Source organism: Chionomys nivalis, chromosome 26 (assembly GCF_950005125.1).
Source record: "Chionomys nivalis chromosome 26, mChiNiv1.1, whole genome shotgun sequence".
NCBI classification, from domain to species: Eukaryota; Metazoa; Chordata; class Mammalia; order Rodentia; family Cricetidae; genus Chionomys; species Chionomys nivalis.
In genome coordinates this window covers 4,347,057-4,372,777 of record NC_080111.1, presented here as the reverse complement: position 1 = coordinate 4,372,777, position 25,721 = coordinate 4,347,057, and the positions used below count along the sequence as shown (strand labels likewise).

Below are 25,721 nucleotides of genomic sequence, written 5' to 3'. Positions count from 1 at the left end.
ATGTGTCCTTATCTGCAGTGAGCTTTTTTTACTCAGCACACAATCCACAGCCAGATATGGCGGCGCTCACCTGTGAGCCCACACTCTACAGTCAGGAGGACTAGAAGTCCAAGGCCCCCTTCAGCTACTGAGAAAGCATGGTCAGCCAGTCTCAGAAAACAGCAAACAATGTCACGTTAACAAACAATAAGTCAAGTATATACGTGCCACGAGAATCTGGGTGTCTGGAACTGGGGCGGAGGTATAGCACAGTGTGGGGCAAGTCATTTATATGCTTAAAGCCCCAACACTAATCCAGACCCTGAAAAAAATATGTAAATTTTGATGTAAGAGAATCATTAACTCCTGGTAGGATGCACGGGAGTTGTGTTCTGAAGGATTAATCTTGTGAGATTAAAACTTGTGTTTTGCTTTTATAAGTACTGTCATTGGTGGTGAGAAGAATATTTTGTGTTACTGGGTAAGTAGTTCTCAGGGTTGATGATAAAATGCTGGAAAGCCATTGACCTTTGCTTTCCTAGCTGGCTGCTTAGCCCCTTCTGGCACTATGAAAACCAGCTAGCAGGGAGAGAGTTTCCTGTTCAGTTCACAATTGATTTTGCTGTGTCCTACGTCCAAAGTGAGCAATAGGATCTTATTGTTTTGTTATGGTGGACAACAAAGAACAGAGGCAACAGCCCTTGTTGTTCTCGCTCTCTCTGGGTCTTCCATAATCAGTAATGCACAGGGATGTATTTGAAAGTAGTTTTCAAACTGATGAAATATTAACTGATGATGCGTTAGCTAAATTAGGCTCAGCGGGTTACTGTGAAATCATTAGAGAAGATATAAGTGGAGTATTAGAAAGGCTTATGACTTGCTGTATTTGCTGTCTTAGGTTTTGAATGACCAGCTTTCCAGAAAGTGTTCGGAGCTAACCAGCAAGCTTCAGATTGTAAAGCTGGAAAATGCCAGGATTGTTGCTGAACACCATGCTATTCTTCAGGTACCCTTCCGACAGTCACGACGGTCTCATTTGTCTGGCCTCAAGTTCAGTCTGAGCTAAGAAGACCTCGACTTGTGATCCTGCTGGTTCTCCCTCCAGGATGCCAGAATTACAGGCTGAGGCCAGCACTCCTTTCCTTCCCTTGCTTTGTCCCATTGATGGTTCCAATAGGATCTTAGTATGAGCCCATCAGGCTGGTCTCGAGTTTACAATCCTTCCGCCTCAGGCTACAGAGTTCTGGGGTTGCAGGCTGCCGTTATGGCTCAGTTGTTATTCTTTGATTAGTAGTTTCTTCCTTTTTGCAAAGGCTTTGCAACTCCGTGGTGTTTAACGCTTTATTCCTAAAAGTCCGTGATTTTAGGAAAAGACATTATCTGTTCTAGCATTTGCATAATAATGATGTGTAGGTTTTTTTAAAAAAGTTTTTAGACTTAGCTATTTTATGTGTGTGAGTGTTTGGCTTGCATGTGTGTCTGTATGTGCACCGTGTGCATGCCCAGTGGCCAAAGATTTCAGCAGAGAGCCACAGATCCCCTCACACTGGAGTTGTGGGTGGTAGTGAGCCACCGTGTAGGTGTCTGGGAGCCACACCTGGGTCCTCTTAATCACTTAGCCGTCTCTTATAGCCCCTAAGGATGGTGTACATTTAAAACTGACTCTCAAGGCTTATTTTCCCCCAAACATCTGTGCCGTTCCATTTTGCTTATAGTATTCTAAGAATACTCTTGATTTTGACCCCAGCTATTTGAAATTCTCCTTCTTTGTTAAGATTGCCTTTCACCACAAAACTTGGTCATCCTAATCAAAACACAAAATTTTCAGATTCTGATTCTTGGATGCTAAGTAGTAGTAGCGTGTGTGTGTGTGTGTGTGTGTGTGTGTGAGAGAGAGAGAGAGAGAGAGAGAGAGAGAGAGAGAGAGAGAGAGAGAGAGAATGTGTATGTTGGTTTGCTTACTTTCTTTACATACACAAGTATGATATTAAGGATTTTACATATGTCACAGTCCCTGATTATTATAGCTGCTACATATTTATTCTTATTTTTCCAATAAAAGGTTAAATAAAATAATTAATAAGTAATTACTAATGCATTCAAGGCTTGCAAAAGTATTATGGATTGTAGGTAGAAGTGTTGCTAATTAGAAAATGGTAAACCAGAGAAAGGTACCAAATAACCACTGGTCCCATTAGTGCCACACTCTAGTGCAACACAAGAGCGAGCCTTAGAGAGTTCACACCAACTGCCCAAAACAGCTTTCCCAACAAACTGACACTATTCAGAGGGAAGGAGAAGATGGAGATGGAAAGATTTTTTCATCTGATATGTATAGATGTTTATATTGTTTCATATTTCAAAGTAAGAAAAAATTTTAAGATACGGAGGTATTTTAATGTAGATTTCATTTTTGAAACTATATTGACATTTATAGTTTCACAACATATTTTCAGGGCTGGTAAATATGTCTTCATCCTTGTTTGGTAGACCCGTAAAATAACAGAACTGTAGCCAAAGAGAGGGCCGGGTTCTCAAACTATCTTATCAAAGGCTTCGTTTGTGAAAAGAAGCACGCCTTGGAGTGGGCACAGTGTCTTTGAACTGCGACTCTGAACGTTACCAGTCAAATGGCATCTCAGCTTTTACTACTCTCTCAGGTGGAGCAGAAGATGATCACAGAGACATTTCATGAGCAAAATCTGCTTTTAGACGCAGCCCACGCCAGCATCACCGGCGAACTCCAAACCGTCCAGAATGATAAAGCCCAGCTCCAGACACACCTGTAAGCCAGCCAGCGCCACGTGTGCCTTTCGGTCCTCGTTTCTGCTTCTTGTCCTTAGTGGGAATATCTAAGCTCATCTCTCTGAACCAGATCTGAGGAGCTAGTCTGCTAGAACACTGTGGGAACTGTTGGCACACAGGGGTCATGTTCCCTTAAGGAGATTTATCCTCTGGGCCAGCAGGACTTGATGGACCTTCCTTCTCTTCTTCCAGAGACCATTTGATCCTGGAGCACGGTCAGTGTCTCCAGAAAGCAAGGGAGGCCGAGAAGAGGACAGCCGTACAGAAAGAACTTCTGGAATCAACTATTGCAAGACTGCGGGGCGAATTGGAAGCATCAGTACAAGAGAAGAAGTCTCTGCTAGAGAAGAATGAAAAGTTTCAGCAGGAGGTAGGAGCAGACTCCCCTCCAGGGTGAGATACAGAGAGAGGTGGGGAGCAGACTCCCTCCCGGGTGAGGTACAGAGGGAGGTGGGGAGCAGACTCCCTCCTAGGTGAGGAGCAGCAGGAGGAGGGGAGCAGACTCCCCCCTAGGTGAGGAGCAGAGGGAGGTGGGGAACAGACGCCCCCCTAGGTGAGGAGCAGAGGGAGGTGGGGAACAGACGCCCCCCTAGGTGAGGAGCAGCAGGAGGAGGGGAGCAAACTCCCCCCCAGGTGAGGAGCAGCAGGAGGCAGGAGCAGACTCCCTCCTAGGTGAGGAGCAGAGGGAGGTGGGGAGCAGACGCCCCCCTAGGTGAGGAGCAGCAGGAGGCAGGAGCAGACTCCCTCCTAGGTGAGGTATGGAATGGTGATTCACAGCTGTATCTACTGCAGAAGCGAGAGCAGGAGTCAAGCTGAGCTCCAATGCTCTGAGTTGTCAACTAAAGCGTGTACATTCTTCAGCATGTAAAGTAGCCTTTTCCGAACAGTACAGTGTGCTCTTCCAGCAGCAGTAGTGTGAACTGATAGCTCACAGTCCTCCTGTTGGTTATGGGGTCAAACTTAAAATACCAAAAACCGGAAACAGGAGGGTGAGAGTTAAAAGTCCCAGACTGTCTTCTAGTTCCCAGACTGTCTTCTAGTTGGGTGGAAAGCTGCAGGATCTGACATGCAGACCTGTCCCTCGGGAAGTCTGCTCCACCTCCTAGACATGCCTTTGACCCCTTTCTGAGAGGACGCGCTACCTCTGCGGTGTAGGTACTAACTGACCTGTAGGATGCTGTCATCTGCTATTGTAGGACCTGTGTTTTCTAAACATCTGCCCATTTCTTTTTCTCACCTGGGCAGGTCAATAAAACAGAAAAGGAAGTAGCCAAAGAAAAATGCAGTTTGGAAAAGGAATTAGCTAAAAGCAAGGTATTTCGATTTTATTTTTGATGTTTCCATTTTCTTTTGATCCTTTTTGTATTGCCGCCTACTGTATCAGTGTATTTAACGAGTGGGATGATTGTACTGATGATCAAGATGGGGGCACAAAGCCAGTGTCACTTAGGGCCCTCTAGTGCTTTCTAGGGGTGTTGCTCGTTGAGCATATGGGGTTTGCCTCTGTAAGCCATCACTGGTTCTGCCCTGGAGTTCACTGCGTACTTCAGCCAGAAGTCCCCGACACTGAGTTAGCTAATAGGTCTGGAGAAGGCACAGGGGTGATTGCTGACACACACACACACACACACGTGTGTACCTGTGAGCACATCTTTATGGTCATTTGATACATGCGTGCAGTGTACCTCCACATCCTCACATTAATGGTTTTTTGTCGATTGTAGGTTTCTCCCTCTTCAGTTTGCAGACTATCACAGATCATATTAACCAGTGGTTTCCCCGCTGTGCTGTTGAAAACCAGAATTAACCTCTCCTACCTGTGTTTTGGTAACTCTTAATTTACCTTCATCCCATTGCTGCTTCCCATTGCCCTTGATTCGTTAAGGATCACGGTTCCCATGAGTTCTTCTATGAAACTGACTCTAGCTTTATGAACGAGTGAGAACAAGTGGCTTGTGCCTGGCTTATTTCATTATGACTTGCATCGATCCGCTTGCCTATTCTTTTGGTACTTCTGTTTGTCTTATTTCATTATGACTTGCATTGATCCGCTTGCCTATTCTTGCAATACTTATGTTTGCACATCAGGATGGAGGAGCCTAATTTTTAGATGGTTTTGGGTGTTTTGTGTCTGTGTGTTCCCATGTGAACCTTTAGGATCAGCTTTTCCAGTTTTGTAAGAAAGGGCACTAATTTTGATAGGCTGTACACTAATGCTATACATTAACTTAGGAAGCGTTACAATTTTAATATAATATGTATATATGCGACATGTGTGGGTCTGTGGTTTCTGTCTTTCTCTGTCTTGTATAAGCCGACGAGAACTTGTGCTGTCATGTTGATTAGAAATGGTGATGACAGGCATTAGTTCCATTAGTTTGTGAACGTTGTTTTTTTTTTTTTTTTTGTGAACTGGATGATTCTGGTGAATTTCTCTTGTGAAAGTGAGGTGAGTCTCTTTTGCACCTAGTTTTTGAGAAATTTTTGTTATTGTGAAATATTCTGAATCTTGTCAAGTGTTACGATCTTAGGGACTGTGTACTTTATTTTGCTATTATATATTGTGTTCATTGATTTCAAGTGCCTTTTTTTTTCAAAAGTTGGCTTACATTCCTTAGGTAAATTTCACCTGGTCATGTTATACACAGCTTTAGATGTTGTTGGCCTTGTTTGCTGAGATTTTAAAATCTGTATTCATAAGAGATATTGTTCTATGATTTTATTTTTCTTGTGTTAACTTTGGTTTTGGTATCAAGATAATATTAGCCTCTTAAAATAATTTGTAACTGTTTCTTCTCTTCACACTTTTGGCTAATGTTTTTGAGGAGCTCCTATCAGTTCTTTTGTGAGCATCCACCCTTGTTGCACTGGAGTTGTCCTGACATTGACTCCACCTCCTGTTGAAGGTCTTTTCTGAATTTCTGACTCCTTTCTCATTTCCTTTTCAGGGCTTTTAATTTTGGTTTTCTTTGGAATTGGTTTCAACAAATTGGTTCTTTTTAGGAGTGTACCCATTCAGTCTGGGTTGTTCAACTTGCTGGCACACAATTGTCTGGAGTAGTCCTGTGCCTTTGTCTCTATATGAACAGAAGTGATGGTCTCTATTTCACGACTGTCTGGTGGTTTGTGTCTTTTCTGTCCTTGGCTAGTCCAGCCACCTGCTTTTGTCTTCTGTGCTTTTCCTGTACTTTATTTCATTTGTGCACCAGTATTTGTTCTGGCCCGTTGTTTGCTTTGTGTTTAACTTGTTCTTTGATTTCTAGTTTAAGATAAGCTTGGGATATTGATTTAAGAAACATTCCTTTTGGACTGGAGTGATGGCTCGGCCACTAAAGACTAGACCCACAACCAAGAGGTGTTTCATTTTAACAATCTAGATGTTTACAGGAATGAATTTCCCTCTCTAAACTGACTTCACTGCATGCATAAGTTCATTTGTGATGTTTCTTCATTTTTATTCATCTCAATGTATTCCTTAAGTCCCCTGAGATTTCAGGAAGGTAGGAACAGGGCAAACAGAAACAAGAACTTCACTGTTCTAGTTTCAGCTGTTCCCTTTAATAAGTATTGCATAGGTCACCTCTGTTAGGTTGAAGTTCATTGGGACTATTTTTGCCCCTGTGAGAAAGAAGCATTGAAGAACCTTGCTTCTACCACGTCACTGATGTCTCCTCTGCTCATATCTTTTGATAAACTCCACTTTTTCCTTTGGACCGTGTTGGTACTTTTGTTGAAAATGAGTTGGTCATAGATGGTTATATCTCACTGTAGACTTCCTGATATGTTTCCTTGGTTATGTGTCGTCTTTTTGCCACTTTGAAACTCTTGGCTTATAATTAAACTCTTATAATTAAATAGGCTTCCTATTGGCTTTAGGATATTTTCATTAATATTTTTTATTTTTGAAGTTAAAATATAAAGACACTTCTCCCCCTCCTTTCTTACCTTCAACCTCTCCCATAAAGCCCTCCTTGCTCTCTCTCAAATGCATGACCTTTTTCATTGTTGTTACATGTATGTGCAAGTCTTGACTTACATAAATCTATGAACACAACCTGATCAGTTCATATGCTGTTACTGGTATGTATGTAATTTCAAGGCTGACCCCTTGGTATTGGGGAACCAATGGGGGCGGGTCTTCCCAGTAAAGGGGTTGTACCAGCTTGCACTCAACACCAGCAATACAAGAGTGTTCCCTTTTCCCCACAACCTCTCCAGCATACGTTGTCATTAGTGTTTTTGATCTTGACCATTCTTACAGGTGTAAGATGGAATCTGAGAGTTGTTTTGATTTGCATATCTCTGATGATTAAGATTGTTGAACATTTCCTTAAGTGTCTTTCAGCCATTTTAGATTCCTATGTTGAGAGTTCTAGGTTTTAGGTCTGTACTCCATTTTTTTTGCTTTGTTACCTAGTATGTGGTCAGTTTTTGAGGAGGGTCCATGAGGTGCTGAGAAGAATGTATATTCTTCTATGTTGAATGGAATGTTCTATAGATATCTGTTATGTCCATTTGAGTCATAACATCTGTTAGTTCCCTTATATCTATGTTAATTTTCTGTGTGACAGACCTGTCCAGTGGCCAGAGTGGCATGTTGAAGTCTCCCCCTATTAGTGTGTGGGGCTTAGTGTGTGATTCAAGCTTTAGTAGTGGTTCTTTTACATGAGGGTGCCCTTGTGTTCAGGGCATAGATGGCCAGTGTTGAGATTTCCTCCTTATGGATTTTTCCTGTGACTAATATGAAATGTCCTTCTTTGTCTATTTTGATTGATTTTAGTTTGAAGTCTATTTTGTTAGATATTAGGATAGCTACACCAGCTTGTTTCTTAGGTCCATTTGATTGGAATTCTTTTTTTCCAACCCTTTATCTGAGGCAATGTCTGACTTTGAGGATGAGGTGTGTTTCTTATATGCAGCAACAGGATAGATTCTGTTTTTTTTTTTTAATACAATCTGTTAGACTGTGTCTTTTTATAGGTGAATTGAGTCCATTTATATTAAAGGATATTAATGACCAGTGATTGCCAGCTCCTGTTATTTTAGTTATCGTTGTTGGTGATGTTATTGTGTGTGTGTTTTTCCCTTCTTTGGGATTTGCTGCTGTGAGATCATCTATGTTTTGTGTTTTTGTTGATGTACCCAACTTCCTTGGGTTGGAGTTTTCCTTCTAGTCCTTTGTGTAAGTCTGGGTGTGTGGCTAGGTGTTGGTTGAATCTGGTTCTGTAGTGGAATATCTTGTTTTGTCCTTCTATGGTGAGTGAAAGTTTTGCTGGGCATAGTAGTCTTGGCTGGCATCCATGGTCTCTTAATGACTGCATAATTCTTGTCCAGGACCTTCTGGCTTTCATTTTTTCCATTGAGAAGTCAGGTGTAATTCTGATAGGTCTGCCTTTATATGTTACTTGCCTTTTTCCTTTGCAGCTCTTAATATTCTTCCTTTATTCTGTATGTTTAGTGTTTTGATTATTATGTTGCAAGGGGATTTTCTTTGATCCAGTCTATTTAGTGTTCTGTAAGCTTCATGTATCTTCATAGGCATATCTTTCTTTAGGTTGACAAAAATTTTTCTATGATTTTGTTAAATAAATTTTCTGTGCTTTTGAGTTGGACTTCTTCTATACCTATTATTCTTAAGTTTGGTCTTTTCATGGTGCCCCATATTTTCTGGATATTTTGTGTTAAGCTTTTGTTAGACTTAATATTTCCTTTGACCAATGAGTCTATTTCTTCTGTATCTTCAGCGCTTGAGACTCTTTTCCATCTCTGTTCTGCCATTTATGCTGCATATGTGGTTCCTGATCATTTTCTCATAATTTCCGTTTCCAAAATTCCCTCTGTGTTCTCTTTGTTGTCTCTATTTCGGTTGTCGAGTCTTGAATAGTTTCTTTCGTATGTTTGATTGCTTTTTCTTGGTTTTCTTAAAGGGATTTGCTGATTTCTTCCAGTTTTTCGTTTGTCTTTTCCTCCTTTTCTTTGAGGGAGTTTCTCATTTCCTCTTTGAGGTCCTCAAACATTCTTGTAAAGTTATTTTTAGGTCATTTTCTTCTGCTTCATCTATATGTGGTTGTTCAAGTCTTGCTGTTGTAGGGCCACTAGTTTTTAGTGGTTCCGTTTTGTTCTTTGTGGTGTTGCATGTGTTCTTACCTTGTCTACCCATCTTTTCCTCTGATTAGTGTAGTTGGGCTGTCTGTGTCTCTGGTGATCACTCTTTCAGGTGCCAGTGGGGCCAAGGCTCAGACGGCTGCTCCTCGAGTGCAGTCAGGGTCACGGTTCCAGTCATCCTGTTGGTTACTCGGTGTTCCTGGAGGTCGCTCAGCGCTCCCGGGATCGCTCTGCAATACCAGGGTAGTTCGGGCCTGCTCCCACGGAGGTTGCTTGCTTGAGACTGTTTCTGCTGAGGTTGTTGCCTTGGGCCTGCACTGGCAGAGGTCGCTGGCTCAAACCTGCTACCTCCCATATTGCTGATTCACACCCAGTCCCAGAGGTCTCTGGTTCAGGCCTGCTCCCTCGGGGGTCCTAGACTCAGCCCTGGACCAGCACGAGTATTTTTATTGACATGGTCATATGGTTTATCCAGTATAATGTATTGATTTGGTAAATTAAACTTATTTCCATTTTTTTTTTTTTTTTTGGTTTTTCGAGACAGGGTTTCTCTGTGGTTTTGGAGCCTGTCCTGGAAATAGCTCTTGTAGACCAGGCTGGTCTCGAACTCACAGAGATCCGCCTGCCTCTGCCTCCCAAGTGCTGGGATTAAAGGCGTGCGCCACCACCGCCCGGCTTCTTATTTCCATCTTGTATACTCCTAGGTTAGTTAACTTGGGCAGTATTTTGTCGAAGATTTTTGCATCTCTGTACACAAGCTGAAACTGATAAACAAATACCAGATACTAGACAGGGCATAACTACTAGTTAAAACACTAGTTCTCCCAGCAGCAACTAGAGGAGTGACAGACAGACAGACGGACAGTAAGAGCCAGAGGATAGGCTCCCACAGACACTGGCAGCGTGCGCAGACCTGCACAGGTTCAAGCCGGATGGGGTCCCAGCCCTGAGGGGGGCAAGTGGACACGGGCTCCCACCCTTAGCCAAGAAACCGTGCGCAATCGATATCTTCTGGCAAAGGAAAAACCAGTTTTCTCCAAAGCAGTCTCGCTGGGTGCACTCACCACTCTTCAGGATGGGTGGGGCATGCCCAGGAGCAGATGGCCTGCACAGCACTCGGTGGTATTTGGGAGGCTTTTTGCCTCTTTATGCATTGTTTGTCTATTGATCTTCTCCTTGCTTATTTTTACTTGTGTTTCTGTGGGCATTTGTGTGTGTGCTTCTTGGGTTTTGTTCTTTAAAGAGAGAAAGGGAATGGAGATGGAAGAGTGGAGAAGATCTGGCAGAAGCTGGGGGAGGGGAAAAGCATGATCAGAATATAAGATACACAAAATTTTTTTTCAATAAAAACAGTTGAAAAAAGTTGAAAGAAAATAACTTCTTTTAAACAGCCTAGAGCTATCAGACTCATCAAAGCCCCCACTCTTTGGGAAGGGAAACACAAGCAGAGGCTGCCTCCCAACTTCCAGCTCAGCTGTTAGTCTAAAATGAAATTTTTTATTTAAAATAGTTTTTTCTCCTTTTGTTTTCAAAGGCAGACATAAACTTATTGAACCAAAACCTACAGACTCTACTGGAAGAGAATAAGCACCTCACAGACAAAATGGCTTCCCTGGAGCATCAGAGAGTCACGGCTGACTACCATGGGGTGGGTATAAAAAGGTCAGTCTATAGGAGGAGTCAAGACAGCTGTGAATGATTGTCACGAGTGATCTGAAGTACTGACGAGCACAAATCTACCTGATGTATTAAAATACATCCTTTTACATAAATTCTAAGGAATTTGTATTTTTTTCACCTGTTCTTTCCCTCCATTAAGCAGTCAGTAATAAGTGTGATTTCTAAAAGCTGTTTGACCAGGTCAGTGCGTTACAAATACATGATGTTAGCTCTTACAGCATCTCCAAGTGAAGAGGACTTACAGAGATTCTGCTAAGAAGCTAATACTTTTCTTATGTATTTGACTATCTGGAGTATGATTAATACTGTTTGAGAGCATACAAAACGGTGCTTAGGTTTTTACAGAATACCGTAATGTCCTTTTCAGTCTAAAATTAAACTTCTTATTATTTCCACTCTAAAGAATTACATGAACTAGACCTAAATCTTTTCATGTTTTTATGACTTTTGAGCCGGGCTACCTTGCTTTCGGTTTTGCCTATGCCCGAGATGACATTTAATCCCTCAGAGCCTCAGCCTCATGACCTCTCAGAATGAGGATAATAACACCATCGCTGCAAAAGGTGCTGGGATTAAGTTAACGCATGTGAAGCACAGAGCAGATAGTTTTAGCATATTTTAAATTCTTAGGTTCTGGGCTCATGAGGGCAGTGGGAAGTCTGCCAGTGCCTGTTGGGGTAACGAGACCCATCAAGGGCCACTGGGGTCCTGCCCAAGGTCCTTTTCAGAGTTCAGATTGGACGCTACAGGAAACGTAAGAAACTTTTTTAGAGTATCTGAGGGCAAATGAACTCTCGTACATTCATACTGTTTCCTACAAGTCTCTTTATTCTTCTGCCCCTTTTCGAATTTCCTTGTTCTAATTTTAATTCTTTATAGCTTCCTCTCCTCTAGCCTAGAAACTCCTTTTTTACAGGAGCCTTGAAGCAATGAAAAAAAAATTACAAGAGTTACCTCTCATTGGTCAAAAGCGCCTTCCTAGGTTAAGCAATAGGTAGCAGAGCCATTCACCATGGCAGCACAAGGGTGTCAAGGTTTCAGGAGTAAGACTGTAATCAGAGCCCCATGACACAGTGTCCATAGCTAGATGTGGCAAGCAGAGAATTGGCCTGCTTTCCTTAGGGTGCTTTGTGTGGCAACCTGGTTGGACACCTGTGACTCTGACGTCATGCACAGCTGTGTAAGGTTTTAAACTTAGGATCCATTTCCAGAAAACCTTTAGTCCAGTTTGAACTTGCTCTGAGGTGAAAGTGAGCTGATTGTGTGCAGTTAGTCTGAGCAAAAGTCCAAAGCAGGTTTTCAAGTGTCTACAGTCCTCGTGGGACAAATAGATCTAGTAATGAAGATATAGTTATATCAAAATCATGCACTTTAATGAAAGGTCATCCTCCTGACCACCCATAGACGTGTGTGCCCATAAGATTGAGATGCAATCATGAGATGACATTATACACGTCACAGGAGATTGCACACCACAGTGCAGGTATTGGGAAGACACCAAGCCGCCTTAGCAAATGTGAGCAACAGTTTCCAGGGCAATGGCCCTGCAGCCTTGCCTGGACAGGATCAACCTCCATCAGAGTCTCCCTTCTGGTGGGTGGACATCGGAATTATCAATTGCCATTTGCTGGATATTTCCATGGCCTCCTACAGAGACCCATTCATTAGCTGTGACCCCTGGTCCGAACTTACACCAGCCTTCTCTTGCTCCAAGATTAAATATTCAGTCATGTCCTGTGTGTATTGTTCAGAACTCTACTTGGTTTGTCTAGTTGTGTGGAAGACCACATCTGCCTCCCTGAATTCTGTGAGCCCGGTCTGCGCCTCTTCCTCCTAGAGATTTTGATAGATCTTACTACTTTTTGGTCAGTATTGATTCTTTCCTGTTCTTCATACTCTTGTTGTTTAAGGTCTCGTGGTGATAGCTTTCATATCCATCATGGGCTGAGTTCTGTCTCTACCTGGAAGCTTTCCCATCAAACCATCAGGGAGGTTTTTCAGTGGGACATGCGAGCCTGAGCTATGAAGCTGAGATCTCAGGATTTGTTAGATCGATTTTGCACTATCACCAAAACTACTGCTAGTCAATGCTAGCAATACATTTTTGTTCTTTGGTACTTAAAATTCCTATTAATAGGTAACTTGTAGTATAATCTCTCACCAGTCGATAGAGATAACATTTAGAGTATATTGCATCTATAACATCACAGTCTTGAAACTAGACAGACCTGGTTTTAAACCATGGTTCTGTTTGCTGTGTGACCTAACCTGGCCTGCAGCATTGAGAGGATCGTCCTTTTCTGTGGGATTACACACCCTGTGTTGTACACCCTGCATATAACAACCTATTATCATGCTGACTAGAAACTGCCCTAGTCATGCACTTCCGTCACTTTCTAACCTCGTGAGAACAGGTTTTATCTGCCTTTACTCTATTGTCTGATACATAAGAGAAATTCTGCTGATCTTGTCAGGCGCCCAGGGTTGTAGGATTGTCAAGTGCCTACCACAAAGCTTGGCACGCAGTGTGCATGAATAAACATTACTGTTATTTTCCCTCATTCCCTAGTTTTCTTTTCTATTGCCGTGATAGTGATAAAACATATAGCAGATATAATAATAATAGATATAAACATATAATAAACAGTTATAAACACTATGAACAAAAGCAACAGGAGGAGGAGAGGGTTAATTCATGTTGACAGCTTATACTTCCATCATGAAAGGATGTCAGTTCGGGAACTCAAGGCAGAAAGCCCGAGGCAGGGACTGAAGCAGAGGCCAAGGAGGAACACTGTTTGCTGGCTTGCTCAGTTAGGTCTCTTATCTAACTAAGGACCACATGCTCAGGAGTGGCGCGGCCCCCACATCAATCGTTAGTCAAGAAGATGTGCCATAGACTTGTCTACAGCCCAGCATACAGAAGCATTTTCTCAAGTGAGGTTTTCTCTTCATAGATGCCCTTATCTCGTGTCAAGTTGACAAAAAACTAGCCATCACAGAGGCTTGTTTCTGCCATCTCAGTTTTCAGCAGCACAGAATTGGGTCAACTGCTGTGGGCCCAGTAAGAAGGGCCACAGGTAGGAAGGCCACCCCTCCTGAGCCCAGGTTGAATGACTTATCTTCCCGTTTCCGTTTGAGTTTTTACCATACATTTCTAAATAGAGACACCTAATATAAATAAAATTACCTATGCATTAGGACTTTGATGAGGTAAAATTAAATAATTACCTTAAATATACCTTTTTTATTTTTTAACCTTTATTTGAAACTGATTCTTTCCTCACAAAATATATCCTGATTATGGTTTCTCCTCCCTCTCCTTCCAATTCCTCCCCACCTGCCCTCTCAGCTGGATCAACTCCCTTTCTGTCTTTCATTAGAAAAAAAAAATCAAACTTCTAAGAGATAATATTAAAATACAATAAAATAAAACAAAAATTATCACATTAAAGTTGGACAAGACAAACCAGCAGAAGGAAAAAGATCCCAAGAGAAGGTAAAAGAATCGGAGACCTGGCCGGGCGGTGGTGGCGCACGCCTTTAATCCCAGCACTCGGGAGGCAGAGACAGGCGGATCTCTGTGAGTTCGAGGCCAGCCTGGTCTACAAGAGCTAGTTCCAGGACAGGAACCAAAAGCTACGGAGAAACCCTGTCTCGAAAAATCCAAAAAAAAAAAAGAATCAGAGACCTATTTGTTTTTACACTTAGGAATTTTCCATAAAAACATTAAGGTGGAATTAATAATATATGCAGAGGCCCTGGTGCATGCTGCTGCAGTCTTTGTGAGCTCATTGGACTTTGATCGTGTTGATTTATAGGGCCTTGATTTCTTGATGTCTTCCATTCCCCCTGGCTCTTCCTTTGTCTCTACCTCTTCTTCTGAAGGATCCCCTGATCTCTGGGGAGGGGTTTGGTGAAAACGTACCATTTGGGGCTGAGTGTTCCGAGGTCTCTTACTGTCTGCATACTGTGTGTCTGTGGGTCTCTGCATTTGTTGCTTCAGAGGAGGCTTCAAGGACGCTCTCCAGCCTGTGTATAACTTTGTGTCAAAGTTAAGTCAACCTGGTGTTTTATTTCCAATCTGTATCACGTTTTAAGTAAATGTAGACTTAAAAAGTAACTTTACAAGAGTGTAACATCTGGCTGGGTTTGTTTATTCTTCTAACAGCTTTTGTTAACTTTCTAGCATGTACAAGGATCTAGGTTTAGTTTCTAAAACTGCAAGAAAATACCTTAGAAAACAATTTCTGGGTATTTGTCTCAGCTTTCCATAGTTGTCAACACAAAGAGTTGTTTGGGTTCATAATTACACTGTTTCCATCCATGGTTAGTTGGATTGGTGTTTTTGGACCTTGTAAGACAGAACATGTTTGTGGGTATGTGTGGCAGAGGAACTGCTCCCCTCGAGTAGAGACAGAGAGGCCCCAGGACCTTGTTCAAAGGGCGCACATCAATGGACTAACATCCTCCCACCTGGCCTCACCTCTTTAAGGTTCTGCTGCCTCCCAGTGGTGCCCCGGACTAGTGACCATGCCCTAAACACAGCCTTTGTGGGACACATTTCAAATCTGAGCTATGGTACTGTTCATCCTTGCTAACTTCTCTTTCTTAAGGCAATATTTTTATGATTCCTTCCTGATTCTCTAAGTACTGTTGTTTCCGTGTACCAAACTATATATTCTAACAGATTAAAAACTAAAACTTTTGTGAGTAAAAAATATATATTCTAACAGATACTATCACCCTTCTTTGTATGCTCTTTGTTAAGTAATTCTCCAGTTTTGTTTTGATCTCTGTCATTAATAGTCTTTATGATAAAGCCAGGGTTGTCTCAGCAGACACTGACCTGATTTGTTTGAGTAATGTTACTCTATGTTCTTCCATTATTTAAAGCGCATGGACTACCTAATAACCCATAAGCAGAAGTTCAAATAAGCACCTAACATTTTTATTAACTTTAAAAAAATTAAAATGTAATTACGTCATTCCTTCCCTTCCCTTTTTTCCCCTCAAACCCCTCCCATTCCACCCTCACAGCCTCTCAAATGGATGACATCTTTTTCTTTTATTGTTTTTATCTATACATATGTGTGTATGTATCTGTATGTATACACACACATACGTGAACATAACCTGCTGCATCTTTTTATTGCATCTGTATTTGGTTTCAGGACTGACTCCTCGTCAGTTGATGACCACTTAGGGGACATATTCCTGGTAATTGTCCCCTTCTCGGTAGTCATTAGTTGTCTGCAGTTCTTTGTTTAGGGGTGGGGCCCCATGAGATTCCCCCTTCTGAGTTAATATCTCTATTGATATTGTCATTGTTGAGGTCTTATTTAGGCAGCCATATTGCTGAGGTGTTGTGGGTAATTTCTAGGAAACATAATCTTCAAACAGACTGTCATGTTCTCTTACAATCATTGTGCCTCTCCTCTGTGATGTTCTCTGAACCAGAAGGTATAGGAGTTGTGTTGTAGATGTATCCATTGTGTCTGGAATCCCCCACATCCATTGGCCTCTGCTTACAGCCAGTTGTAGCTCTCTGTAACAGTCTCTGTTTGCTGTAAGGAGAAGCTTCTTTGATGGGGGTGAGAACTAGGCTCATTTGTTGCTACAATGATAAGTTTTAGAATTTGGTTAGGAATTACACTGGTCTAGTAAACTGGTGGTAATGCTTCTAGAACCCATGACCTCTCTGGGTCTGTTGGCTGTCTAGGTTTCTAGTACCAGGCGTGATTTCCCCCCATTAGTGGGCTGTAAATCCAGTAGACTGTTGTTGGCTACCGCCAAGATATGAGCGCTACTCATACCTTTAGGGCTGTCTTGCCATGATGTTCATCATTACAGTTCATAGGCTTCACATGTGGATATGACTGTTTATTGCTTCCCCTTCTTGGCAGCTTACATCGCACTTTTTGATACTCTCATAAAGCTAAGCCGCAGGAAGCTTTGCCATGTAGATCCAGCTCAAATCTATCCAGTTGTGTGTCTGAAGTATGTGGTGTCTTCAGCAACGAGTATTTATGTTCATCGTCTGAGAGGCGTTTTTAAGCTGTGGTAGCTAAAGGCGAAGAGGTGTGGTCATTGTTCTTAAAACTGCTCGGTCCTCTTCAAGTGACTCACAGTCACTATCATAGTTCGCCACGTCTGGACTGGGACATATCTACACAGGATTAACCGGCAAATCAGAAACAAGCAACAAAGATGGCTGCACAAACGGCAGCACACTCTGGGACTCGTAAGGCTTCGTATCTGATCTCATCTGTCGGCCGCTCCATGCGTGGTGCCTGTCGGCAAAATGATGTGTTGTCCAGGGGCGGCCTTAGGGGTGGAGTAAGCTGCACGTAAATGTGATGCTGCTTCTGTAGAAAGGGCAAGGGGGTTAATGCCTGTTTTAAAGGGCAATGGTAATCACGTTGTAGGTAAAAGATAACTCTCTATGTGTTTGCTTTCTCAGTTTGCTCAGCAGAAAGTGGAAAAGGCCTTGGAAAAAATTACTGAGAGTAAGAATAAACTGGCCTATGAAAAGGGGAAACTCCAGGTATGAGAATTACCTATCTTTGGTTTTTGTCTGATGTTTAAAATAGTAATTGTTGGATTAAATTTTGTTGAACTTTAGAAAATGTAGCTCTGCCGTTTGCTAGCTCTGTAGGCTCTGAACCTCCCTACGTTTATTTCTTCATTAGCACCCAAATGACTGCTGTCCACAGCCCAGTAGTGTGATGATGGAGCCACAGCCCGCTCTGTGGCCGTCTGGAGCCCTAGTGCAGCCATTTGTGCATGGCCGTTCTGTGAGAACACAGGGAGCTGGGCACTGTGGGCTTCGGGAGTGTCTGTAGCCCGGTCTTTGAGAGCGACTGAAGCTGGCCTTGTGGCCACAGTTTGGAGTCTGCTGTCCTGAGAGTGCGGCAAGATGAGTGTGGCCACCAGGGCACTGAGCTGCCGGTCCTGCCAGCGTTGTCACCATGGCGCCCACACAGCAGGAAGCCTGCCCTGATGATGCTGAGCCTCCCGTAGACCCACACCAGTGGAAACTCTAACCGCTGATTTCTAAGGCTTCCTTCCACGTTAGAATCTGATGGGAGTTTTAAAAATCCCAGCAATGGGAGATGTGACGTTACCATTCCTTTTGAAATATATCCAACTGGAAAACGTAGATTAGAGGACCCATAGGAGAGAAGGATATGTGATAAGTAATAATAATAATATCAGTAATAATAATGGTAGGCCTTAGAATGGTGGACAGGGTCATATTCACAGGAAGGTCTTTCAAGCTTTCTGCATGCTTAAATCTTTCCATGATAGAGAAGATGAAAAATTCCCTATGACTGTAATACCAGCAAAAGGAATTAGATCAGAATTTTAAGTCGCAGAGTTAATACTTTGTAAAGCTCCCCAGTTGACACCAGGCATGATCGAGTACCCCTATAGTCCAAGCACTCACGGGGAAGAGGTAGGCGAATGGTGAGGCCAGCCTGAGTCATAAGATCCTCCGAGCCATACATGAGGACAGCTGGACTAGACAGTAAGAAATGAGGCCCCTGGGGCTTAGGTCTGGACAGCTGCTGTGTTGAGCAATCTCCCTCTAGGTGTGCCAACCATCAGCCTTCACCCCTCCCTCATACTGAAGTTAACAGTCATGAGGCCCAGGGCTGGGAGGCAGGCTGGACCGTACTCGCTGTGAGTACTGCTTACGGAACCGTCCTGGCTTCCTTCTCGGTGCCACAAACCCACCTGGAATCAAACACTGGCCACTGTAACTCTGAAGCGCCTTTCAAGCTGTGAATGAGCCACCACCATAGATACGTCCTAACTTAGTGCAGTTTCACAGTGTCTGCTACAAATATCTGGGAAATGTGATGAACGGATATTTGTTACAGTGTAAACACGTTAAATTTTTTGTCTGTCTCATAATTTACATAGTGTTAACAGTATTATTTAGCATACTGACCAATTGAAACAGTGTGAGCGTCCCCAGATTTCCTGAGGAGCTGCTCATGGAATGGTTCTAAGGCTCACGCAGTCACCAGGCCCGAAGGACCAGGTTTCATTTGCTTCTGACCGCTGCTCTTGTGTTCTTTCCAACTTTAAATATTCTAAGAATTTCCACCAAATGGGAAACTCCGAAGGTCAAGTGTCTTTGACGGCAGTATGCTACCAGTAGGTTCAGGACACGTCACTGTTTCTCGGTGGCTACAATATGACAAGCCCTAAGGACGGAGTCTAAATTGTTTTTATCCCATGAAATAGTCATTTTATTTAAAAATCCCTAGCAGTCCTCTGCCACTGTTTCCTCAGGACTGAGATAACAGGTCTGTACCATCATGCCTGGCATTGGGAGTTCATTTTAAATTCAGCTCAGCGTGTAAGAATTTTACTTATTCAACTTCTCTAGTTTTCTTTGAGCAAAACAAAAGGCTATCACTTATTTTTTTGTAGACTGACACTTCTAATTATCCACACTCAGAAAGGGTTTTAAATGCCAGGTACCACAATTCACTGAGAATTGAGATTTATCTACAGGACTCTCACTGTTTCATCTGGAATCACGTCCTCTTGGATTTCCCTTCGGCCATAGAAGCCAGCTGTGTTGTCTAGGCACGTTTCCACAGCTGTAGCCTGCTTGCAGCAGCGAGTTCAGAAAGAACTGTTTGCAAGATTAGAAAAGCGTAGGATTTTTTTTTCAAGTTTCGAGTGTTCTCTGATTTTTTTAAATTTGTGGCATCTTCTCCTTCCCTGTGGAGAGCAGGTTTTCCTCATTGTTCTCCTATTTTCCTTGTAGATAAAAGTCAAACAGCTGGAAGAACAACTGCACTCTTTGGCAGAGACCAGGCTGCAGAACGACCGTCTGCACAAACGGAACAAGGCTCTGGAGGTCAAACACGCTCAGGTATGATGCGTCTGCAGGGCCCACTGTCATCAGGTGCGCTCCGTGCTGCAGTGGGGACGGCCTGGCCTGTGCCTTCCTCCCCACCTCCCCGGAAACAGTCCTGGGAAGAACGCTTTCTCTCACCCAGCTTAAGTGCTGCCCTGGAGACAGAGAGGGGCCATAGAGATGCCTCCCACAGAACTAGGATGCTCAGCGTGCTTGGGGTTTATGAGTGTAGCATTTTTTGAAACTTATTGCAGAATAGAAAGGTATGCCTCTCAGAAGAAAATAGGTTGTTCCACGGCCACTCATAAGAAGCAGCATTGCTGTGAAAGACGTTCATGGCTTCCATAAGCTCATAGGTTTTGTAGTTCAACCCTAACATCTTTTGGCAAATGTGAGGAACAGATTGTCTTTGTTTTTTGAATTGTAGGCAAACTCAGAACTGAGTGCCAGCAAGGCATATCTGCAGCAGACAGAAGCTCACCTCAAAGAGGCATTGGCAGCGGAGGGGCTTGCTTGTCAGCGTGGTACCTGCTGTAGGTCACATAAAAGAGTCAAGCAAGCAAAATATAGAACGTGTTTAGTAAAGGACTTAACCCATGAACATCTTACTGAAAGAAAGCAATTCGGTTTGGTGATTACAAGTCTACTGTATGTGTAACTTAGATCAATGTAAAAGTCTTTAACTCTCAGTATAGACAGAAGGTTCCATGTCTGTGACTTTTGTGTACCCATACCCCTGATAACCATGGTGCTAGAATGTCCAAATGGAATGCCCAGGGCTTCTAAGCAACTGATCTACTGATGAATGGCGAGATCACAGAGTTGTAAAGAGGCTCTCAGTAGATGAACGCTTAGGAAGCTCGGGCTATGGCCTGCGTCTTTACTGGATCCTAAACACCAGTGTGGTCTTTTCATTATTGACGCCAAAGAATAGTTTCCAGGTTCTTCTGGGACATTCTGCCGTTTCTCTTACTGAGCGGGTACTCCTTGAAAACTAGGTCTTAGGTTTACTAGATTCTGTTCCTTGTGACTGGTGATGCCTCCAAGAAGAAGGAAATCTCCAGAGAGACCCACGTCTTCTAAGTCCCTGGAAGGCTCGCGGCTTTACGCCGGTAATGTAAAGGAACGAGCTCCGGCAGTTGCCCTGCCCAGTGTTAACCAGAACCCAACACGGCGAGTGAGTTTTGCACCTACCTTGCCTTCTATGAGAATGTCTCAGGAGATTGGAGACACCAGAATCTCTCTGAAGACTCTTTTAAATGCTATTAAAACCATGGAAGGAAGGCTAGAAGGCAAAATAGACATTCTCGCCTCGAGACCCTTGCCCAGTGAGGAGTCGTCAAGTCTTCTTAAACAAAATTTGGTAAGTGAAGAGCACACATTGAATCTTAAGGAGATTTCAGGCATATTGAATAACTTAGAACACAGGAACAATCTAGACACATTGATTAGAGTAACAGGGAAATTTGATATTTTACCAATAATAAAAACTGTCATATAATTTTGTTTGGGTCAAAAGAAAATTGGTTTAATAATAACTGACTTTTCCAAATCAAACTTCCATATTTTAGAATTCAGAATTTATGCATATTCATGAAATTGGAATTGAACTGCTTGGTGAACTGCTTGTTAAACTTCTATTAAAATAGAAATATAATTATCTAATATATACTATTAATATAATATATCTCAATATATTGACCATTTGGAAATACCTTTGGAGAACACCCATTAGGAATTAGGAATGTTTAGTTTTGATAGTGGTTTAACGATTTATGAAAAAGTCAGAATCTATCAGCTTGTACACTTTGTGAAGTTTGCTGTGGAAAGAATTACGTGAATCATTACCTTAGTAAGTGAGGTGTTCACCATCTTTGAAAGGAAAGAGTCAGGAAGGCAGTGGACAAGAGTTGTCAGGGAATGGCTGGGGCTGGGGCAGCAAATGTAAAAGGGTTTAAATACTGGTGGGGCAGCTCTGTAGGCTGCTCCCCCAGGACACACACGTGCTCGCCTGGGATCAAACCACACAGAACAACTCTGTATGCAGCTCCCAAACACACACATAAATGAAGGTTGGAAAGAAACCAGTTCTGTGACCTGGGTGGTAGTCATATGACAGTTCCCTGTTGAGCGCAGCACTGGCCTTCTCAATAGACAGAAGTTTCTGTCCCGAACCATCCAGTCCCAAATGAACACACAGAGGCTTATGTTGATCATAAACTCTTTGGCCTATTGTTCAGGCTTATTACTAATTACCCCCTGCAACTTAACCCATAATTCCTATCTGCGTCTAGCCACGTGGCTTGGTACCTTTTCTCCGTAAGGCCTTCTCATATTGCTTCCTCTGCTTCTGGATGACGACGGTATCTCTGTCTTCCCTCTTCCCAGAATTCTCCTAGTCTGGTGGCCCTGCCTATGCTTCCTGCCTGGCTACTGGGCAATCAGCATTTACTAGACCAGTATGAGGGACAAATCTTTACAGGGCACAAGAGCATTACCCACAGCACCTCTTTGTGATACTGTGCAGCATTCTGGGAGCCTACAGTTATTTTAGATAATGTTTTGGAAAGAGTAGCATCTAAAATGGTGTGCTTATCTGGACTTACCATGCAGATCTATAGAAACTGTCTAATACTTGCAGGGTTCTAGTTTATGCTTCCTGGATTTTATTACATCGATTATCCATTTTTGTTTAATTTTTCTTTTCTGACTTATCCTTTCTTCTTTCACCTTCCCATTTTTAGATCCTTTCCTTCTATATATCCTACTATTTATACACTAATTTTACATGTGTTTAGGTTTAGATTTCATATGTCACAGGAAGTATAATATATTCTTTTCTCGGTGTGGATGATCTCACTTCATATGACGATATCCACTCCCATCTCTTTTAGCACAAATAGCACAATAGTATAAATATTTAGTACAAACACACACACACACACACATCACATTTTCTTTACCCATCCATCTGTTATGGGAATGTGGGCTGGTTCCACATCTTGCTATCATGAATACTGCTTCAGAATTGTGGATGTGCATGTATCTGTTGCTTGCTTAGATTTCTTCATGTATGCAGTCAGGAGTGTTGTGGAATATTATTTGAACTGAGCAAAGTGAAAATAATACTGTTACATTTGTTTCTGCTGTAGAAAATTACTTTAACTATGTGAAGGTGAGTTACTTTTGTTTCTGCTGCATTTGTTAACTGTGTAAAGATGTGTTGATGTTTCACCCCACCTGCCTAAGGCGCCTTTTTGGTTTAATAAAGAGCTGAATGGCCAATAGGCAGTCAGAGAAAGGGCAGGTGGAGCTGGCAGGCAGAGATAATAAGTAGGAGGAGAAAGAAGAAGGAAGGGAGAAGAAAGGAGAAAGAGAGGGACAGTTCTGGGGCCAGAAGCTAGGCAGCCACCAGTCAGCCAGACACGAGGCTGCAGGAGAGTGAGATCCACAGCGAGAAAGCTAAAAAATCCCAAGGCAAAATGTAGATGAAGAGAAACGGGTTAAGTTATAAGAATTATCAAGAAACAAGCATAAAATAAGGATGAGCATTCATAACTAAAAATAAGTTTCCATGTCATGATTTGGAAGCTGATTGTGGACTGAAAGAAAAGGCTTGCTCCGTGGGAGCGGTAGCGCACCCATGCTGCTTTCCGCAGTGGGCGCACGGGTGCCCATCCCCACCAGCAGGGAAGGGTTTCATGGGGCCGCATCGTCACCCAGTGCTCGCTACCATTTCTCTTTCCGCAGTGGGCGACGGGTTCCCATCCCCCCTAGCAGGGAAGGGTTTCATGGGGCCGCATCATCACCCAGTGCTCGCTACCATTTCTCCTGGTGACGGCCGTTCTGACTGGGGGAGATGCAATCTTACAGAAGCTTCAGCTTGCCTTCTCTGATGACTGAGGGTGTTGAATAGTTTTTCACACACTTGTTCCCATTTTCTTCTTTGAAGAACTGTATGTTCAGTGCATTTGTCCATATAGTCATCAAATGCTTTGGGGTTTTATCGTTTAGAATCCCTATGAATTCTAAATATTAAGCCCCTGTCATTGCTATAGTTGGAAGGCTTTCCTCTCATTTCGTATGCTGTGACGTCACTCCAGGATGGTTCCTGTGCTGTACAGAAGCATTTGATGGCTCACAGCCCCGTGTGCCAGCTCTTGGGATTATTTCTGAGCTACTGGAGTGAGTCCTTTTCATAAAGTTCTTGCCTGTGGCGATATTTTTTATTGTGTGGGGCAGGGGAGGGGAGAGTACATGTGCCATGATACACACGTGAAGTTCAGAGGACAAATTACAGGAGAAGGTTCTCTTCTACCCTGTGGGTCCTGCCTAATACAGGTCCAAAGGCTTGTTACTACTTTTTCCTGCTGAGCCAGCTTGCCAGCCCTATCCCCATGCCGTGTGTGTGTGTGTGTGGTGTGCACTCGTGCACATATGTGCACTCATGTACGTGCACTTGTTAGTCTTTATTTTTATTTAAATATAATTGTTTTGAAAATGTGTGCTGAGTACTGTTTACATTGTTTTTACCCTTCCCTCTTTCCTGCCAACTTCTCCTATGCCTCCATTACCACTTCCTCCCAAGTTCATGACCTTCTTTAGTTATCATCATTACATATGCTTGATAAACACGGCCTTGTGAGTCCATTTAGTGTTGTTTGTGTGTACATGTGTTTAGCACTGACTGCTCAGTATTGTCTAACTTTTCAAGGGGATCTACTCTGGAGAAGACCAATTCTTTCTCAATAGCCATGAATGGGCTCTGTCCTCATCTAGGAGTGGAGCTTTGTGAGACCCCCCTTCCACTTTGGCACGTCAACCAGTATTGTCGTTGTGCAGCTCTTCTATAGATGACCACACTGTCCAGGTCCAGTCTCATGTTTAGAAGGCACTATGGATCCCACAGCAGATGCTGTGGCTCCTGAGCTCTTCTGCCTCCTCTGCGATGTTCCTGGAGCGTTAGCCATAGGAATTGGGTTACAGATGTGTCACTTGGGGCTGGCACCCCACAGTCAAATGTTATCTGCGCTTTGACCAGATGTGGGTTTCTGTCGCGGTCTCTGTCTACTGTAAAGATCATATTTCTTGATGAGAGGAGAGGTCCTCAGTTAGCTGGGCAATAACTATTTAGACTATAATTAGAAACCATTCTGGATAATGAAATACTGGTGGTGGTTTCTCTCTAGGGCCCATGAGCTCATCAGCCACTGGGAGTCAGCTGTCTGGATCTCCTCTCTCTCCTTAGCGTGTGTCAATCCTGCTTTCCTAGCGTCATTGATTGAAGACTCTTGTATCTTCATCAGTGCGTGTGTCTGTCACCTTTGTCAGAAATCAGACGATTCTCTGTGTTAATTTCTCGGTCCTCTGTTTTATTTCACTGATCTGTCTGTCTTTGTGACGTCAGCATATTGTTTCTTGTTGAAGGTGTGGTGGAATTTGGCAGTAGTCCTTCCCTTCTTCTTCTTCTTTATTAGGAGAGTCTTTATTGCTGCTTCAACCTCCTTGTCCGTTAGAGATCTACTTAATTTTTTTCATGTCATCTTGAATTAATTTATATGTTTCTAGATAAAGTTCTAGGATCTATTTGTTTATCCCTGATTTATTGATTTGGTTTTGTTGTTGTTGAGACAGGATTTCTCTGGATAGCCCTGGCTGCCCTGGAACTCACTTTGTAGACCAGTCTGGCCTTGAATCCACAGAGATCCTCCTGCCTCTGCCCCCCTGGTACTAGGATTAAAGGCTCTGCCACTGCTGCCTGACTTATCTTTCATTTCCTTATGCATCTTTTTGAAATGTAAATTTCCCAAATATTCTCTAATAGTTTTTAGTATTTTATTGATATTTCTTGTAATATCTCCCTTTTAACCCCTCATTTTATTAAATTTGGCTTTTGATTAAGGGTTTGTACATTTTATCTTTCGCTAAGAACCAACTCGGTTCCGTTGATTCTCTGCATTGTTCTTTATTTTAGTGTCCCGTTTTGTTCATTTATCATTTCTTTCCCTCTGTTGCTTCTGGGCTTGGCTCACTTTGTTTTGACACGACGCGGGGGCACTGTTAGACCATTCGACAGCACTCGATTTCTTACTGCAGCACCCATGCTAAAGTTCACGTACGAAAGCTACCTGAACTCTTTTTTTGTTCGGATAGATTGTCTTTGCATTTTATGTGATTCTTGGGTTTAGAAAACTTTCCTCCCTGGTGTCTTTAATGGCCTCCTGGTTATCCAAAGGTGATTGTTCAGTCTCTGTATTTGGAGTTTCTGTAG

The 25,721-nt window shown here is 42.8% G+C and overlaps 1 protein-coding gene across 1 annotated transcript in view; it reads left to right on the top strand.

Annotated features, from left to right (window-relative positions):
* Ccdc150 (coiled-coil domain containing 150) overlaps window positions 1-25,721 on the top strand; it is a 67,752-nt gene that overhangs the window by 19,711 nt on the left and 22,320 nt on the right. Inside the window, exons 10-17 of the mRNA XM_057758300.1 lie at window positions 878-985; window positions 2,640-2,764; window positions 2,977-3,154; window positions 4,030-4,098; window positions 10,424-10,537; window positions 17,045-17,116; window positions 19,358-19,465; window positions 19,878-19,940. Of these exons, the coding sequence (XP_057614283.1) occupies window positions 878-985; window positions 2,640-2,764; window positions 2,977-3,154; window positions 4,030-4,098; window positions 10,424-10,537; window positions 17,045-17,116; window positions 19,358-19,465; window positions 19,878-19,940 (837 nt within the window). The remainder of the gene's footprint in view (window positions 1-877; window positions 986-2,639; window positions 2,765-2,976; window positions 3,155-4,029; window positions 4,099-10,423; window positions 10,538-17,044; window positions 17,117-19,357; window positions 19,466-19,877; window positions 19,941-25,721) is intronic.